Source organism: Heloderma suspectum, chromosome 5, assembly GCF_057233095.1.
Source record: "Heloderma suspectum isolate Gila_16-S chromosome 5, 16-S_ref, whole genome shotgun sequence".
In the NCBI taxonomy this organism is placed as follows: domain Eukaryota; kingdom Metazoa; phylum Chordata; class Lepidosauria; order Squamata; family Helodermatidae; genus Heloderma; species Heloderma suspectum.
In genome coordinates, this window is record NC_139462.1 from 37,761,279 (window position 1) to 37,782,127 (window position 20,849).

The 20,849-nt window shown below is 43.6% G+C and overlaps 1 protein-coding gene across 6 annotated transcripts in view; it reads right to left on the reverse strand.

Annotated features, from left to right (window-relative positions):
* The window catches only part of LEF1 (lymphoid enhancer binding factor 1), a 138,402-nt gene that overhangs the window by 49,760 nt on the left and 67,793 nt on the right, over positions 1-20,849 (reverse strand). For all 6 annotated transcript variants that reach the window (XM_084855825.1, XM_084855827.1, XM_084855830.1 and 3 more), the window contains one exon: positions 2,679-2,811. In XM_084855825.1, the coding sequence (XP_084711951.1) occupies positions 2,679-2,811 (133 nt within the window). The remainder of the gene's footprint in view (positions 1-2,678; positions 2,812-20,849) is intronic.

The following is a 20,849-nucleotide window of genomic DNA, read 5'->3' on the forward strand; positions in this document are numbered from 1 at the left end:
GATTTCTAGGCAATAAAATATGAATACACAACCTTAACATTTCACAAATGGAAACTTGAGATTTAACAGTAAGAATAGTTGGGATTTTTTTTTTTAACACAGAATTTTCATTTGAAATAAAGCTACAAATACAGGCAACAAAAAGAAGGAACACATATAACAATGTAACAGTATATTATTAATATCGTGAGAAAAGGGAAACTCGCTGATTACAGTCCTTTCAGTGTAATTGTATGCATATATTCTCAGATGCAAGTCTCACTGAGTTCAGAGGAACTTACTCCATATAAATGTGTATAGGATTATAGCCTTAGTGTATAATGGGTAAACTTGTGAGACAAGTAGGGTAAAACAACCAAAGCAGAAGTTCACTATTGAGAAAATTTAGATGTTTGAGTTACGGAGCCAATTCATACTCAGAAAAGATATAAGAATATAAGAGCGATGCTGGATCAGACCAAGGATCCATCTAGTCCAGCATTCTGTTCACACAGTGGCTAACCAGGATGTATCTGTACTAGACAGAAATATGATTAGAAGTTTGAAGGGCTTACATATAGACAGACAGAACCCATCTTCCCATAACATCTTTTTTAAAAATTGAGATTCCTTGCTTGTTGTACTTGCTGAGCAAACTTATACTTATTGTGGTCTCCCAAATCCACTGCAGTTTAGAAGGTTGCTTGAAAGAATACCGATGACATACTATACATAATTTTGCTGCTTCAGAAAGTCTATATTAATTGTTGTTTTAATTCACATTTGAGCAATACATAGGTACGAACACAAAGAACACAGGCTGTCATCTGAAAGAAAGGCTAAGGATGTGAAAAGTCAGCGTACCGATACTTTGGGTAGTATCCAACACAGGCCTTGTGTGGGCGGCCAGTGGCAGTATGCAGGTGGCCCCTACCTCTGGCAGCCGCGATGTAGCACTTCTGGGGGGAAGCACCGCAACTAGGAGAAATGCTAGTTTCTGGAAAAAGCAGGTTGTGCCCCTTCCAGAAGCTAGCATTTCTGCCTGTTGTGGCACTTCCCCCCAGAACTGCTGTATCACAGCCACCAATGGCAGGGGCCACCCACGCAACACCCACATTGTAGACTATCCTTTGCTCCCAACCATTCAATATCTCTTAGAGTACAATTTGGTTCAGAGCTTTTAATTGATTTTTTTGGTCCAGACAGTTTTTCTGGAAAGATTTAAAGGGGGTGGGGTTGTTGCTTTTTAAAAGTAAGCTGGTACTTTAAAAGTGAGCTGGTAAGCTGCACATACACACCACCAGATTCATCTTTGCTTGATAATTCAGTGTTTTTGATGCCCTGCTTATTCCAACAGGCCTTTCAGAGACCAGTTGCTTCATATCTTCCATTAGCAAAAAGGGAAATAAATAAAATCTGATTACAGTTTTCATTACTTTTATTTAAATAAAGTATCTTCATATTGTTGCAGAGAATAGAATACAGATTAACACTCAACCAAAAGAGTCAAACTACAGTCAGGTTCACATAATTTGGCCTTTTCTCCCACCAAATAATCAGCTTTGTCGGTCAATATATTAAGATATTCAGCAAATTGGCCACTACACGAATAGCAATGCTATGAAATCAAGATTGTTCAAACAGTATCTAGGAAGCTGCAAGTGTGCACAAAATGTTTTATATCAGGATCTGATAAGATATAATTTTAGTAAAGTCATCTCTCTTTCAGTTGCTGTGTCATGGGGCATGGCCCCAACATGTTTATAAAGGTTATAAAACTTATAATTCTGCAACACAATGGCCAAAAAAAATAAATAGAAAAACAAAATTTTGAGATCCAGGCTAGTGCCACCACAGCCATTGAAACAAGATACACACATCATGTTGGTCAGTGAATTAATCTATCGTTGCCAAAGGGAACAATGATTTCCAGTTAGTTCAGTGGGCAGGGGTGATTAGCGGCACACACTGACCCTATGGTCATTAATAAGTAGTTTACATGCTTCCCACAGAGATTTTAAGTCAACAGAAATTTCATCTAGATGCAATACAAATGCCTACTTATTTCTATGGCCCTAATCTGAACCCAGTAAGTGGTCAAATAAATTAAAAGAGCTTTGGCTAACGGGCAGTAATAGACATGTAATAAATAAATACCTTGAAAGCATATTACACAAATAGTTTAAGATCCTATGGTAATATTTAATATTACAATTAGTGATCAAGCTAAACAAATTTTTAAACCCAAATGAAGAACAAATGGCTATCATTTATTCCAGCAGAGGTGAAAATGTTGTATGAAAGGGCAGAGCTGAAGCCTCTTGGTTTCCTTTGAAGGAAGCCTTCTCAAATTTAGAAAATGTAATATGGTTAGTAATAGGAAAGAGTGATAGCATCTCCTTTCACCTATCTGAACCTAACTTTGAAAAAGCACCTCTACACTTCAGAACATCTGCACTGCACATCTAATATGACAGGGGGCGCCAAGGACTTTATTTGTAGTTTCCTGGGTTTTATCAGTCCACAAAAGAGGTGCACCAGGAAAACCAAGGCATATGGCCTTTTGATTAAGCAATATTTTGGGACAATACTAAAGTATAACAGTTCCCTTTAGCATCCGAGGGAAAATGCTAAAGCATGCATTGCTATTCTGTTAACAGCTGTTCAATTACTGCAATAAATGATTGATGGTTCCTCACCTTGTTTTGAGTTGACATCTGAAGGAAGGTGTGATGGATGTGACCCTGGAGAAAAGTGCTCATCGCTGTAGGTGATAAGTGGGGTGAGAGGGTGAACCGCATGGGAAGGCTGCACCACCGGTACTTTGTTTGACTGTAAATAAAAACAAAAACATTGGTAGCAATTGGGGGGGAGGGGGTTCTCAATAGGGCTGACCAAAACAAAATAGTGCAGACTAAACTAGCTGGCTTTTAACTAGGGATTAGCAAAGCTATTCATTTCAGTTTCTTACAGTTTCTCATTTTTCCAGTTTTAATTTTGGTTCGTCCTGAAGTTTGAGAATTTTACCAATCTTACGTTCAGTTCCAAACTTTGAGAAAAAACTTCTCATGAAAATTTGTATGTATTTTGTGCACTTTTCTCCCAATACATTCATTTTTATGCAATTTTGCCTAATATATACATTTTTGCAAGCAATTTTCCTAATATAATGCATTTTTAATCATTGTCACTAATATATCCATTTTTGTAGGCACTTTTTCCTAACATACAAATGTTTGTACATATTTTTTTATTGGAGAATTCCATTGCACAATTAGGAGAAGAGTAAATTTCAAAGGATAACTCAATTTTGGTTCAAAAGTGCGAAGTTAGGTAAGTTCTCATTAAAATGTGAACTGAACGAATTTCTCCTCTATCTCTACTTTAACTAGAAATGCTGGAGAAATCTGCTGCGGACCCAAATGAGGCTGAATTCCCAGGAATCCGACCGCCAGAGTCCACAGTGGACCACCCCCCCTTACCTGCACGTCTTCAGACTTCACTCAGGATGACTCTCCGTCTTTCTAAAAGTCGTGATAAGCTCATGGCAGCTGCCATTAGCCTATCATGGCAAAATTACAGCCACAATTGGCGTATTTTACGCTATTTGCAGCCATAAAGTACATACTTCTACCTAAATTGTGGTATAAACAGCCGCAATTCAGGAAGAAGTGCTTTACTGCTGCAAATGGTGTAAATATGGCAATTGTGGCTGCAATTTTCCCATGATAGGCTAATGGCAACTGCCATTGGCCTATCACACATTTTAGGAACACGGAGAGATGTCCCCTGAACTCCGGCTGACACACCAGGGCTCTGGGAAAATCTATGGGGCCCCAAGTGGCCCAGATTTCCCTGCGGTGCACCCTCTGTCCTGGACTCGATGTCTCTGGGTTCGCCCATCCCTACTTTCAATTGACCAAAGGTATGGGAGGGTACTTGTGTCTTTGGGGATATGTTGATGTGAATGGCAAAGGAGAGAGCATAAGAAGCCAGAGATACAGTCAGGGGTCTGAAATGTTTATGATCAGAGTAAATCATCTGAGCCACAGGTTACGGCACCCATTCTCTTTCATCTGCCCTCAGCCATAACATTTTCCACATGAAGCAAAGGAATACGCAGATCCGTGGACCCATGCCTATTGATGCTATACGAGTTTGCAGTGCTGATGTTCATCACCATCACCATTTTTTTGAAGAGCTGAATGATATTCTGCATTGTAAAATAAGCCAACAGGTTTACAAGCTTAAAAAAATTGGTAAGAACAACCTGAATATCATACATGGTATGAATTGCAGATTACAACTTTATATGAGCAAGAGGTATATCTAGCATTGGTAAAATGCTATGCACTACTGCATCTCTAATTCAGAGTTTGTCCACTGACCTAGTCTCCATGGCGAGTCCCTTCCCAATGCAATCTGCCCTACTGTGATGTCCTCCCAAGTAGCTAAGGAAGGTATGATCAGAATATTTTATGATGCAACAATACAAACATTTACACCAGTGTACTTTGTGGATAAAAAGATTCCCAACATTACATGGATAGTTTTCTTTTAGGCCTTCCCACTCAGCCCTCACCCCATTCTTGTTATCTGTTATTACTGAATAACAAATACTGTTACTGTTATTTGTGGTTGCTTGTTATTACTAAAGCACTGCAAGTCATACCAGAACTCAGCTATGAGGAGAAAAAAGTCTAGTTTATTATTATTATTCTAATAATTTCTGACTGGGTTATGGTTACTCCCATCCACGTAGTGCTATGTGAGATGTTAAGGTAAAACAGAGGTGCTAGTTGTGTTGCCTATGTTGAGTATTTGCTAAAATTTAGTACAGCATTAAAAAAAAGTCATTCTATTGCTACGTGCAGCAATCCCCTCAAGCTGAAGAAATGCTGGAGTTACCTGAATAATTCCTATTTTTCCCCAAAGCCTTAGTCTATGCAAAACATGAAAAATGTTTGAGACTCATTTGCATTATTACACTATGTTATGTAGTTTAATTTTCTCTTTTTTCTGTCTATGGGTGTACTATCAAGGAAAACCTCAGCTTATTTTTTTGCTAGACTCTGAGTGGAACCCCCTTCAGCAATTTTTTTTGGTCACAAATATAAAATCATGACAGATGAGTGTATGGGGGTGGGGAGAGGATTCAGACAAAAATGCAAAATCACTCATAAAGTACTCCACATATAACATATTGATAATTAAGTAGAGAGATATTTCTTAACGGATCAACTTTTATTTGTGAATGCTAATACGATTAAAAATTGTTGGGCCATATTTAAAATACATCACAGGAGAAGTGTCTGTGTGCCTTTCTAGTTTAGAAAGCACAAAAACAAAGCCAATGTCATATTTTCTGCCTATTTTTTTTCTTTGCATACTTCCCCTTGTTTTCAGAGCACCACCTTAAGGAACCTGCATTAGCAAGTGGTATCATCTTAATGTCTGACCTACCCCTCCAGTCATATAGCTCAGAATCTTCTGCATGAATTTTTAGCTAAATTATGCTATCCTTGCTCTCCTCTTAATTTTACGGTTTTCAACACAGATTTGCTTTCCTGTGGGAAGGAGATAAGAACCTCAGGATTTTAATTTAAGCTTTGGCCTTGTCTTATATTTTGCAAGAGGGAGAGTGTGTGTGAGAAAGAGGGAAAAAGCAGTGCTATTCCTAGGTGTTTTAAAACCAAAAAGCATTAGGGTCATTATTTGTGACCAAATAATAAAATCAGTACGAATTCCCATTAAAATATATGAGTTGGCTTCCAAGGGAGATAGCTCTAACTGCCATGCATCTTTCCTTTTCTTAAACTCACAAATTGGATACCAAGTTTTAGATTATCTATAGCTACATGCCTCAGTTTTCTGAGAAGACTTCGATGGGCAGGGTATTAGTAGTAATACTAATACTTTAGAGACAAAAAACATGTCCTAAAACATGCAGGGACATCTAATACAGTGCTAGTAACTTTTTGAAAGATGGATGTGTACAGAAAATTGTGTCACCACCATAACACTGAAGTAGCCAAATGGAAGTCATAGGCTCAATCCAGCCCCCAGAGGCTTCCTTTTCAATATAAGCCCCCAAACCAAAGACCCCTACTATAATGTATTTGAGCTGTTTTCTTTTGCATGAGCTGACACTTCCACAAAGCCTCTTTTACCTTTTCCCGTCTATAAACAGCAAAAATCTCAATTTACATTCTTTGGCTGCCTGTCTTGGCTCATGCAGAACTGTGGTGTGTAAAAAGGCGAGGGCATTGCTAAAGCCTCGCTCGGTGACCATAATAGGGAAGAATAGATTAAAGACTGTTTGTCCACATTTTGAGTCAGGCAGGAGTGGGTGTAGCCAGTGTTGCTGATCCTTCAATCCTTATTCAGTTCAAACATATAAAATACTACTAACAACAAAAACATCCACAATTATACAAGCCTGACAAATACAACTGGACAGCAGCCTTCAAAAGACCTTTCCCTAGTTGATATCAGCCTCGTCTCCAAGGAAGGGGACACTCTTTGAGAAGGCCATCGGCAGATGACCTTAAAATTTGGGGCAGGTTCATATGGGAGTATATAATATGGGTGTTGTATATATTGTTGTTATATATAATATAGGAATAAGCCAGCCTTCCCCAACCTGGTGCCCTCCAGGTGTTTTGGACAGCAACTCCCATTATCCTGATGATTGCTGGCTGGGGCTGATGTGAACTGCAGTCCAAGACATGGGCAAGGTCTAGGTTGGAGAAGGTGATGAGCTATCACTTGTGTAAGTGTTTAGCAATATCAACAATGTATGGCTCTCATCTGCCCCCTTTCTAGCTTGACCTAGTTTATATGAGGTGTTACCAAGTATTTATTTCAGACACTAAAATTCCCTAAATAGATATTTGGGTAAGCAAGAAATTAGTAAAAACTTAGGTGACAGACCAAACATGGAGCATCTTGCAAGAACTTAGGTCTTCTAAAATGCTGCAAACCATATGATAGCCTTTGACATTTTGGCAATATGAATGGCTATTACAGATCCAGGAAATCATGCATGTGGTTGAAGTTAACAAACTTTGTCAAACTGAAGAAGGTCGACAATTACACAATATGTTTACAGAACATGGAGTATTATTTTTTTTATAAAGCACTAGAACATGAAAGATACAGTATTACCTTTTACAATGTTGGGTGTAATCAAAATGCTGTTTAAGTCACAGCACAACCTATTTATAAATATTCTATTGCTTATGTATCTTTTTAGCCTCTAAACAACCCAGCAGTCCAGATTTGCACATCATGCTGTACAACCTATAAGGTAGCTGATTGTGGATTATGGTATAAGGTGGAAGAGGTAGGCATGTTGCACGCAGCACACCCGCTTATGCATCACAATCCACTGGTTTTTAAACTGATGGGCTGTCACATTACTTGAGATCAGGGCCTATGAGTTGCTGGTGTGCATCATATTTCTATCTGGTACTAGAAGTTATCTGAAACTAGAAGTTTCTGAACACAGATGAAGCCTATGTTCACTGCTATATGCACAGACCCACACCTGCCCTTACACTGAGCCAGATGATTGGTTCATTATGACTGGCAGCAGCTCTCCAGGGGCACAGGGAAAGATCTCTCCCAGCACCTGTTAGTAGAGATCCTTTTAACTGGAGATGCTAGATGTACTTCTTGCCTGAAACTTGCCCAGCCTGTGGGATGGGGGCCAAAAGACTCCCTCCTTATTATCTCCTCGCCTTGGTAATCAGGTGCAGGTGTGGGGATGGTGATGTGCACATTAGCACTGTTGCCTTGTCATTTACCCTTTAAAAGGAGGGGCTGAAAGCCCACATCAGCAGACTGGGGAGGAGTGGGTCTGTCAAGAGCTAGGTCTATGCCACTCTGAGCCAGGAACTGACCCAGAGGTGGAGAATATGGAGCAGAGGTGACTCCCCAGGAGAGCTGGTGTGTGTAAGTGCCAAAGTGACAGGTTAGGTAGAAGTGGACAGCTTATAGGTTTAGTTTTTGTATCCTGTGTTTGCTCCCTTTCCCTATGTGCTTGTTTATTTATTTAATAAAGGTTATTTTTGTATTAATTGGGCTTGGCCATATAATTTAGAGGTGTCTGACCAGACCACAGGGGACCTCCTTCGTGGCCTAACCACTCAGAAACGCTACTTGAAAGCAAGATTTACCATATAAAAGATGGTGAGGGAAAATAACAAGCCCGCCCCCAAAGGGGAAAAGCATTATACCAGATATTGAATCTTGGGCCTTCTCTGTTCTAAACTTGTGCTCTGCCACTGAGAGGGTGTCTCCACCAGTGATTTACTCCAAGCTGGCTGCGTGTTGAGGTTGTTAGAGATACATGACAACATGCCCATCCAGCAGCCACCCCAGAGCTTATCAGGGAAAAACCAGATTTCCTGAGACTGCTTAAAGTCTGATTCTTTTCCTTAAGTTGGGTTCTCCACGGTATAGTTGTTGTATGCCTCAACCCCTGTATTGACCTTGGGTATGCTAGCCCTGCCGAGGGGTGTGCCTTTCACTGTGACCCCAGTCAAGGGGTGTTTTCTGTCCCTGTGTTTCCCAGCACAAACCAATTAGTGTCTACTCAGAAGTAACACCCGTTGTGCTCAATGAGGCTTGTCTGCCAAATGCACACATAGGAAGTAAGTACTTCCCCTCTCCATTATGGAGAAAGGGTGGGGAGAGCCTGGGGCGGAAGCCTCATTGGTAGATCAGCCCATGCCACTCAGATGACGTTCACTTCAAGCCCCCACCACATACTAGAAAGTATGTTGTGTGAAGCAACTTAAAATGGGGTGATGCACATGCTTGTGGAGCCCTGCCCGGACCAAAATCTGCTCCTAGAAAAATGCGGGTAAGCCACTCCTCCCTTCTCCTTCCATTGTCATGGAGACACGGCCTGAGCTATGGCTACTCTGCTCTGATACTAGAGGTAGGTGGTGAAAGGAGTGCCTAGCTGTCCAGTCTGACAGCATTATCACCATTTCTCCGTTTTTGCATGGTACAAGAATACCATACATGATACATGCAGTATATAGGGATTTTTTTGGAACCTCAAGTTTGTTGAGTCTGGAGAAAATGCACCTGTGTATCCCTTTCAGCTTTCTGCATGCTAGACAATGGACAATTTAAATATAGGGATATATTTGAATTACTATACACAGTTTGCAGCAGCCTTCCCTTCCAAAAACCTGACAAGAGTGTCAGCTTAAGATACAATGACAATATAGACTTGCCAGCATGCTAAAAATACGAAAAGCAACTGAATATGCATAGATGAAGAACGTTTCCCACGCGACATGCGTCCATTCTGCAGAGCCTGCATTGCGTTCAGAGTCGGGTGCTATGCCAGGTCATCAGGCAGCAATGAAAACTGCACTGGCTCAGAACTGGCCCACACAATATTGTTCTTCTTTAACCAGGAACAATCTTCCAGACTGAGCTGAAGCAGGAACCTGATTGCAGAGACTTCCCCTTAGGAACCAATTCAGAAGCTTCCAATGAATTTCACAGTGATGCACAGATGAGCTGAAGCTGCCTCTGCCTGGAAGCAACGCTGAACAAAGACAAGCAAAGCTACACCACCTTCTCTGGGTCATCTCTCATAAATAGGCTGACCATATTTTGTTGAGACAAAAACGGGACATTGGGATGACAAAAACGGGACGGGGTTATGTAATATTCCACTGTAATAAAAAAATAGCTAACAGCCTGTTGAACCGAAATATGAGTCTGAAAAGTCCGAATCAAACTGAATGTTGGGCAGAAAGAATCTCTATGGGTGGAATGATGGTAGAAAATAACAGTAAGACTCACCCTCCTGGCTCCCACATGCTGAATGGGGCTTAGCGACCGCCTCTCGAATTCCCTGCCACTGCAGACAAGCGAGGGGGCGGCATCTGATCGTCGCTAGCTCAAGAAGCCTGGCCCTGACTGGATAAAGTAAATGGAACTTCCTCTTTCATCACACTAGTAGTTTTACTGCACGCATTGATTAGCATAGAGCCTTACGATAAACGCGTTCAGTTTTTTTTTTACAAAAAATTAAAAACGGGACAAAATTTAATTGAAAAAAACTGTACTGTCCCATTTAAAACGGTACATATAGTCAGCCTACTCATAAAGCATAGTTTTGAGCTAGCTGATCCGGAGAAAGAGGCTGGACTTGCACTTTGTCGGGGTGGCGGTGGCGGCGTGGGCTGTAGAAGAGTATGGGCGGGCACGTGCAAGCCATGGGCCACATTTTGCCCACCCTTGCTTTAAATCATAGACTTTCTGTGGAAAAAAACAATTTTTCATAACTTTTTCTAGTGCGAGATTAGTCAGTTTCTTATGACCAACTCCTGGGATTCCTTCTCCACTAACCAACTGCACATGGTAACTATTTCCTTTTCTTAAATAACGTTACTACTGCCAACCTGGGCTTGCTTAAATCTCATAAGAAACTGACTAATCTCGCACTAGAAAAAGTTATGAAAAATTGTTTTTTTCCACAGAAAGGCTATGATTTAAAGCAAGGGTGGACAACATGTGGCCCATGGCTTGCACGTGCCCCCCCATACTCTTCTACAGCCCACGCCGCCGCCACCACCCCAACATCATGGCAAGAAAACAGCAAACAAGCTAAATTTGCCCTTTTAAAATCTGTAGCAATTTGCTGTCAAATGCCAGCAGCAAATTGCTGATTTCTTTCCTAAGGGTAGCAGCCCCGGGGGGGGGGGGCGGTTGGGTCCCAGACCTGCCAAAGTTGCCCACCCCTGATTTAAAGCATTCTTTGAATACAGTATTTACAAGGGAGTACAACACCCTGAGAGAGAAGAAAAACTGGGAGAAGATCTTTTAAGTAGGTATCTAGAAAATATATTCAGCAAATTATGTTGCGGTTCTTCACGTATTGGAGCCATTGGATTACAACTCTGTATTGGAAAGTTTTAGACAACAACAGCAATGCCACGTTCACAATTTAAACTTATAAGGGGTAAATAAATTTGGGGAGCTTCTTTCTTTATTGCCATTATCCACATTTTTGAACAAAAGCTATGCATTTTCTTTCCCTTTCATCAACTAACCACACTCAAAACAGGCACAAATCCTATACTCGCAACCTCAGAATCCAACACATGTCTATACTAAGCAATATAAACAGAGTAAGCCACTTTCAACCTCTGCCATTCAGCAGTAATCTTACACAGTCTTCAGTTTCTTTGGGCCAAATGTTTGGCTAATCATGCACAGCAGAGCTATGGGGAGTTAAACTCCCCTCCCCATTTTTTCCCCCTGAAATTCGACCCATCCCCATGGGAGAGGGAGGTATTTAAAAAAAAAAAAAAACCTCAATTGAATCAATTGAGACTTTCCTCTCTCTTTTTACCCCCCCCCCCACCGCCCCTGTGGGGGAATGGAAGCTCAAGGAAAAAATGGCTGTGTGTGTGGGGGGGAGGTTTAAAGCCTTCCTCCTGGAGCACTACAGTCCCAATCCAAATTGAGGCCACACATGCTTGCAGGAGAGTAAGGAAAACTATCATGCATAGTTCCACTATGTGTGTGATTAGCAAAATGTTTCATTTGGCCGTTTGTGTCTGGCTGATAGTATTGAACAACAGGGGTCTATCTGTGTCACTGCTGGATTGGAAGATGAATGGATATGGGTATGAGAGAGAAAAAGCAACAATCTCCATTTTGGGTTCCCCTTGAATGGCAACTACAACAGTCACAACAGGGTAATAGGTTGATTGCCTGTATCTACTTTATAGTTCATAAAGAGCTCCAATGGTGGTGGGGGGGGGGGAGGTGCAGAGTTTGTATTGTACGGAACACCCAAGTGCCACAGTAAGCATTTCAGACCTACTAAAAACAAAAGCTCAGCAAAAACTCTTTCAATTGGTGACTGTATGAGTCTAGACCACAGGTTGCACCACACAGACACAACTGGATGAGCAAAAGTATCAGAAAAATGCAGAACTTCACAGGTCTATAGAACTAAATAGCCCAGTGTCATGCTTTAAAGCACCTTGTCACACGGATGTCATAATGTATTATGAACATTAAAGGTTAACCGGCAAAGGAACACTCAAGCCTGTTAACCTGAGTGGGTCCCTGTAATGTCCCACTGACCAGGCTGAAAAGGGGGTATTTAACACAAAGTTAGAGAGCATTTCAGCACCTTTTAAGAAGTTGCCAACAATTCTAGACTTCAGGTCTTTTGTAATATCAGAAATTAAATATAACGCCCTACAGCAAGGCGATGCAATACCCTCGGAATACCAAATCCAAATTATTTTTAAAGAACATATGTAGGTCTTGAGTAGATTTGCACATTTTAAACAAATCAAATAATGCTTTATCATCTTGAGTTTAATGGCAATTTGAATTAGGTCTTTATGATTAAATGGAATGAGATTTGAGGAATATTTTGCATTCTGAGAGATGAGGTGAGGTGTCTTCTTTATTTTGCAGTCTGTGTTATATTTGCCTTCATGAAAACCCTATGAGACAGTTTATTATTTCCTTTAGCTGCACAGAAAATGCTGGAAACCCTTACCTAGAAACAGTCATTGTGTAAATTTTCTCCAACTTTTTTTAAATGAAAAGCAGCAGTTGGAGGCTGCAACCAGAAGCAGAGGAAGGGCTGATAGAGAAGAGGGACTTTTCCTTCATGCCATTTGTTTGCTCATCCCCCTCAAACTGCTTTTCCTCTTACATGGGAAAGATAGAAGTCCCCATCTCTTCCCACCCTGCACTGTGGACAAAAAAGCAGCCCAAAAGAAGCACTTTTGGGAGGAGAAATGCAAAACATGGAAACCATTAAGCACTCCTTCCCAACCCACCCTTCACACTGAATGCAGGCTCCAACTTCTGCTTTTTGTTTTGTAAGAGAGTTGTGGAAAGTTACACTGATTGTGTGTGTGTGTGTGTGTACACACACACCCACACACACACACACATCGACTACAACATCAGTCAAGTATCAGTAATATCCAGGGATACCTTCTTTGTGATGCAAAGACTAACTCTTTGAAAGAAAATTGCATTCCATTTGTTGCGTACTACCATCCTGCTGCTCCTACGTACCACAGGATAATTAAAGGTGTGCTGTTGCGATCCCCCAGACTGTTGGTTCTGGAGGATGTCAACATTCGTGCTGAGGGCACCTTGCCTGGGGCGGCTCAGGATTTCATGGCCTCCATGATGACCATGGGACTGCTCAACATGTCATCGGCCCAACGCACATAGCAGGGCATACTCTAGATTTAGATTTCTCAACTGGACATGGAGATGGTGGTCTGAAGAAGGTGGAGAACTTTGCATTACCTGTTGAGGTTTAGATTTACAGCAGCTTTTCCCCTCTGCAAGGGTGGGGAACTTGTAATAATGTATTATGAACATTAAAGGTTAACCGGCAAAGGAACACTCAAGCCTGTTAACCTGAGTGGGTCCCTGTAATGTCCCACTGACCAGGCTGAAAAAGGGGTAATGTATTTAGGTGGGGAAAAGGAAAAGGGGGTGGGGAAGATGGTCCGCCTAATGGATCCAGATAGTTTTCAGAGGCCTCTGGGAAGGTTTCCGGCTGCTATGGCGAGCTCTCCTGTTGAAACCCTGATTGATCTGTGAAATGCAGAAATGACCCGGGCAGGTGACATGATTGTTCCTGAGCATCCTCTCCTGAGTAGAGCTCGAACTGCTCTGTGGTATACCCCAGAGCTGAGAGCGATGAAACAAAATAGGAGACAGCTTGAGTACAGGTGGAGAAGAACTCCTAGTGGATGCAATCGAATGCTGGTATGTGCCTATGGTAAAGCATATTCAGGGGCAGTGAGGGTGGCAAAAAACCCCATCGTCTTGCTGGCTCTATTTAATCTTCTATCTGCCACCCAGCGGAGCGTTTCAGAGTCATCCGGGGGCTATTACATGCCGACCCTAAGGACACTGTAGACCCCTCTGAGGCCTGCTGTAATGCATTTGCAAGGCACTTCCATGATAAGATCTCTCGCATCCGCTGGGACTTAGACTCCAGTGTTATAGCAGGTGAATCTGGTGAGGTATCCAGAGCACAGCCTTGTCCTGTTCGCATGGATGAGTTTCAGTTGGGACAGCTCGAGGACATTGACAAGGTGCTTGGACAGATTCGTGCAACCACTTCCATACTGGATCCTTGCCCCTCTTGGCTGATAAAAACTGGCAGGGCAGGAACAGCTGGCTGGGCCAGGGAGGCGATTAATGCCTTCTTGAGAAAGGGAGTGGTCCCAGGCCACCTCAAAGAGGCAGTAGTGAGACCACCCCTAAAGAAACCCTCCCTGGACCCAGAAAATCTTAATAGTTTTAGGCCAGTGGCAAATGTTCCTTTCCTGGGCAAGGTTCTTGAGTGGGTGGTTGCCAAACAGCTCCAGACACTCCTGGATGACACTGATTATCTAGATCCATTTCAGTCGGGGTTCAGGCCAGGTTTTGGCAGGGAAACAGCCTTGGTGGCCCTGTATGATGACCTAAGTCGGGAGAGAGACAGGGGAGTGTGACCTTGTTGATTCTCCCTAATCTCTCAGTGGCTTTCGATACCATCGACCATGGTATCGTTCTGGGATGATGTCCGAGCTGGGAGTGGGAGGCACTGCATTACAATGCTTTCGCTCCTACTTGGATGGTCGGCTCCAGAAGGTGGTGCTTGGGGAATATTGTTCAGGCCCGTGGATTCTCCAGTATTGAGTTCCGCAGGGGTCAGTTCTGGCCCCCATGCTATTTAACGTCTACATGAAACCACTGAGTGCAGTCATCCGGAGTTTTGGGGTGCGTTGCCATCAGTATGCTGATGACACACAGCTCTATTTCTCCTTTTCATCTTCAGATGAGGCTGTGGATGTGCTAAATTGGTGCCTGGCTGCAACAATGGACTGGATGAGGGCTAATCAACTGAAACTCAATCCACACAAGACTGAGAGGCTGTTGGTGGGTGGTTCTTCTGACTGGATGGAGGGTGCTCAAGCTGTTCTGGATGGGACTGCACTCCTCCTGAAGGAGCAGGTTCGTAGCTTGGGGGTTCTCTTTGAGCCATCTTTGTCACTTGAGGCTCAGGTGGCCTCAATGGCATGAAGTGCCTTCTAGTAACTTTGGTTGGTGGCCCAGCTACACCCCTAGCTGGACAGGGATAACCTGGCTTCAGTTGTCTATGCCCTGGTAATCTCCATGTTAGATTACTGCAGCGCACTCTATGGGGGGCTGCCTTTGAAGATGGTTCAGAAGCTGCAGCTTGTGCAAAATGCGGTGGCCAGATTGATAACAGGCACCAGAAGGTCTGAACATATAAGACTGACTCTGGCCTGCTTGCACTGGCTGCCTGTATGTTTCCAAACCCAATTCAAGGTGCTGGTTTTAACCTATAAAGCCTTACATGGCTTGGAACCACAATACCTGACAGACTGCCTCTCCCGACATGAACCTACCTGTATGCTATGCTCAACATCTAAGGCCCTCTTCTGGCCGCCTACACTGAGGGAAGCTCACCGCCTTTTCGGTGGTGGCCCCTAAATTATGGAATTATCTCCCCGACGAGGTCTGCCTGGCGCCAACATGGTTATCTTTTTGGCGCCAGGTTAAGACCTTTCCCGTCTCCCAGGCATTCGGCAGTACATGGTAAGTTTTAGTTGATTCTGGAATGTCTTATGGTTATGGTTGTTTGCTTTTGAGATTGTTTGAAGTAGTTTTTGATATATGTTTCGTTTGTGTATATTGTCTGTTCATGTGTTTTTTTTTATGTAAATGGTTTTTAATCTCTGTATATTGTATTTAATGTTTTTAATCTTTGTAAACTGCCCAGAGAGCTTCGGCTATTGGGCGGTATAGAAATGTAAATAGTAGTAGTAGTAGTAATAATAATAGACAGCTGCTCTGTTATATCCTATTGTGCTCGTTTAATGGAAGCCATTAATTCTCCATCATGTATCGCATTCAGAAAACCTCCCAGTCTGTGTATATTGTTAGTTAAGGCTGCAGTTAAACAAGATACTTGCAACCCAGGAACATACCATTGTAAATCAACGCATTGTATTACCTGCAGTTACCTCCAAGAAACTGAAATCCGTGGTGGAACGAAGCCCCCCCACCCCGCGAAAGGCACATGAAATGGGACACTTACCCAGTGCCGTTCGCGCTGCTTTGCGAATGGTGGCAGCATCTGCGGCTGCCATTCGCTTCTTCATTATGGCTGTGATAGGCTACGTAAATACTTATGCCATTTGCGTCCCTGCGGGGGTGCAACGTAAGTACTTACACCATTTGCGACCCTGCGGGGGCCACGATAGGCTACGTAAATATATATGTAGCCTATCACGGCAAAATACAGGGACGGAAATGGCGGTGGCTACAGCGGCCGCCATTTCCGTCCCTGTGCAGCCCAGCGGCCAGATGTCCGGCTGTAGGCAGCCCCAGCCGGCGGCTCCGCGGAGTTGCTGCGGAGCGGAGCCGGTGGGGAGAATTTCGGGGGGAGGGACGGAGCACCTCCCTGCCACCACAAATATCACCCTTTGAAAAGGTAAGTGACTTTCGTACATCCCTATCTCCAGGCGTTCCAAACTGCCACTCCTGATATCCATTTAACAGCACAGCTACTGATTAGGGCTTTTTTTTTTTTAATGTTTTTCTGGTCTGTGAGAGTATGTTTTTAATTTTTAATTACAAAACAAGCCACAGAAATGTTTTACATTTCAGGTTATCGATGGCATCAAAAAGTACAAGATAAGAAATAACTCCTAAAATGGATAAACAGTATAAGCTAGCAGTTGAATGAGAGAGAGAGAGAGAGAGAGAGAGAGAGAGAGAGAGAGAGAATGAGAATGGATATAGACTAGATGGCCAAGTTGTACAATGAGGATTCTACCAAAGAACTCATCGCCATAAGAGATTCAAGGGGATCCACTGAGGTACGACTCCCTTGTTCAAATTCTGTTACCATCATACCTTCCTGGTGTCCAGCCCCTATTGCACTCCATCCTAACAACTTCCAGTAAGCATTTATGGCCCTTGCCTGTGATACCAGAACTGATGGGCACATGTGTCTGACTATTCTGGCAGTTGGAAGACTCTGGTTCAGATGATGCAAGGCTCACTGGATGAAAGCAGCTGTAACAGAAGCGTGTGTGTGCGTGTGCGCACACACGTACATGAACAGGTCAGTACAAGACATTGTAAACAGTACCTGTAGGTGAGGCAAGATACATCTTCTCATTGACTCCCTGCCTTTCTACCAGGGACTTTTTGTCTGAAACTATTCCAGAACAGAGAATCCCCTGAAAGCCTCTCACTGACCTGCTGCCTGACCTCTTCTTTCTTACACATGTTTCTGATATGCAACTATCAGTAATTGCTCTGGCTAATTTGCTGCCTTCAGGCTAAACAGAGGATTAGTTCTCACCGAGGAAGTAAAACTCCATCTTGATTGTACCACTTCAGGCTGCAGGTGGGGTCCCACATGACTAAATGCTCCCACATACAAACCTGCACATAGAAAGCTAGCATGTCAGCCAGAAAAGATCTAGCCTGCTCTTATCTCCAATATGCTAGTTTTCTACATGGGGGGATATGTAGTTTTTGTAGGGAGGAGAATTCAATCATGTGAGCCATGCAGTCTGAAGGGTACAACTAAGACACAGATTTACTGCCTCAGTGAGAACAATGTCCATCTTAGTGCAGAACAGAAGAGATAGCATTAGGCATAAATACACAAAAAAACACTCCTCAGTGAGCTGGGAATTTTAAAATGGCTTCACGGCAAGGGACAGTATGCTGGTGTCTCCCATACACAAAAGTCCTATACAGATGGGTCCCCACAGGATAGAACTGAATGTGCAGAAGGGAGAATAGGATAGCCCCTGCCCCCACCTTCATGAATTCATTGGAATTTGTGCACAGGGACTTATGTGCAAAGACCCTAGTTCACATAAGTTTCAAATGCAGGAGTGACCAACATATTTTAGCCCGAAGGCCAAATTCCATTTCAGAGAAGCTCTTAGGGACCACATTCCATTGATAGGCAAGGAAATAGGCAACAGTGGGTTGCTCCCACCCCCCAAATTCCACTGTTACCAATCTTTAATAGGAAGTATTTTGTCAGAGTTCCCCCTATGACCTGGACCCCCTGAGCAACTCATTATGCCTCCTTAAGAATGTCACCTTCCTTCTTTTACCTTCCCCTTCCCAATAACATGGGGCTTTGGCTGTAGATGTGGGGTGATTGGCACTTCAGATACTGGGTTTAACCACAAGAGTTTACTGGTAAATTAAAGCAAGAAAATCACAACTAAAGGTATTTACACAATAGAGCTGAGTGATACAAAAGGCATTAAAAGAAATAAAAAGTTGCAAAATGCAATTTCCTTTACCCTAGCTGCAGTTAGACTTCTTCAGGCTGCTTCTTCCTGGTCCCTCTTCAGGCTCTGGTCTCCACAACTGTGCTCTTACTAGCTCTCTTTATGTACCCTCCTCCCCCAAAACCAAAAGTACTGCTTCAAACCTGAAGAAATGAAACCTATCCAGGGAAATTAAACTGAAACCTAACCAGGGAAATGAAACTAGTCCTCTCAGGGATACCTCCTCCCAACAAAAGTAGGGGGTATCCCTTTTGCTTTGCCTCTGTAGGCCTCAAACCTTCACATCTCTACTCAGAAGCACGGGCAGCATGTCTACTCACAATTAAGCAGGACAAGCCTCTGCATGTCTACTCAGAAGTAAGCAGGACTGAAATCACTCAGCAGCACTTTCAAATAGCATCCCAAATATCAATCCTATGTCGGTCCACTCAGAAAAAAGCATGAACATCTTGTCTACTCACAAGGATGCAGGGCAAGCCTCTGCATGACTACTTAGAAGTAAGCAGGACAAGACTCTGCAGGACAAGAAGGAGGCAAGACTGAATCACTCAGCAGCTTTCCCCCCTGGCCCACCGCCTTGGCCCTGCAGGGAAAAGCTCTTATCTCTGATCAGCAGCTGATCAGAGTGCTTTCCCCTGCTAAATAGTGAGAAAGGGAGCACTTTTTGAGTGCTAAGCAGGGAAAAGCACTCATCTCCAATGAGCTGATCTGAGATAACTGTTTTTTCTTCTGTAGCAGATGGGTTGGGACCACTGGAAGAAGCTGCCAGACGAAATGGCAACCCAGTGGAGGTCCCCTGTCCCTGGTCTATGCCCTGCAAAAGTGGGGAATACAGACCATACCATCACAGCATAAATGTACAGGCCACTATGCACATGTTCTAACCAAAGGGGTTAAAACATAACAAGAGCCCTGCTTGCTCCTATAAATTTATTTATTTGTTTATTTATTAAATTTCTTCATCGTCCATCTGGCCGGTCACCCGGCCAGTCTGGGCAACGTACAATGGTACAATTTAAAACAGTAAAATTGTACATTAAAACATTATTTAAAAATATCCTAACCCACCCCAAATGCCTGCCTGAATAACCAAGTTTTCAGAGTGTGGCGGAAGCTCATTAAAGAGGGGGCATGGCGGAGTTCCCTAGGGAGGGAGTTCCACAGAGTGGGGGCCACCACAGAGAAGGCCCTCTCCCTCGTACTCACCAACCTAGCTGTCCTGGCTGATGGGACAGAGAGAAGGCCATCCGAGACTGATCTTGTTAAGTGGCCTGTCTGGTGTTGCTGGAGGCACTCCATGAGATAGGCTGGGCCAGAACCGCATAGGGTTTTAAAGGTCAAAACCAACAACTTGAATTTGACCCGGAAAACAACTGGTAACCAGTGCAATTTCTTCAGCACTGGAGTGATGTGATTCGGCTGCCTTTAATCAGGCGGTCCGCCGCGTTCTGCACCAGCTGCAGCTTCCGAACCGTCTTCAAGGGTAACCCCATGTAGAGCACATTGCAGTAGTCTAGACGAGAGGAGACCAGGGCATGTACTACCAATGGGAACAGATGGTCAGGAAGGTAGGGGCACAGCCACTATATCAGATGGAGTTGGTACAGCGCTGTCTGGCTCACGGCTGACACCTGAGCCTCCATGGACAGCTGGGAGTCTAAAATGACCCCCAGGCTGCGGATCTGGTCTTTCAAGGGTAGCCGTACCCCATTCAACACCAGGTCAACATCCCCCAACCTCCTCTTGTCTCCCACCAAAAGTACCTCGGTCTTGTCAGGGTTCAGTTTCAACTTATTCCTCCCCATCCAGCCACTCACTGTCTCCAGACATCTGGACAGGGATTCCATGGCCAACCCTGGTGAAGATCTGAACAAGAGGTAGAACTGCGTGTCATCCGCATATTGATGTCACTGCACCCCAAACCTCCTGATGATAGCCCCCAGCAGCTTCACATAGATGTTAAATAGCATTGAGAAGAGGATGGAACCCTGTGACACCCCACACGTGAGCAGCCACGGGTCCGACACCTCCTCTCCCAGTGCTACCCTCTGGTACCTGCTGGAGAGGAAGGACCGGAACAACCGTAATACGGTGTCTCCAATGCCCAACCCCTCCAGGAGGTCCAGGAGGATACTGTGGTCAACGGTATCAAAAGCTGCTGAGAAGTCAAGGAGAACAAGGAAGGAGCATTCACCCCTATCCAAAGTCCTCCTCATATCATCCACCAAAGCTGTTTCTGTCCCATGCCCAGGCCTGAAGCCCGATTGAAATGGATCTAGATAATCGACTTCTTCCAAGTGTGCCTTCAACTGAATCTCCACCACCCACTCAATGATCTTGCCCCAAAATGGCAGATTCGAGACTGGGCAAAAGTTGTTCAAGACTTGGGGATCCAAGGAGGGCTTCTTTAAAAGCGGTCTTATCACTGCTTCCTTGAGGACTGATGGCATCACTCCCTCCTCAAGGGAGGCCTTCACCACCACCCTGATCCCCTCACCC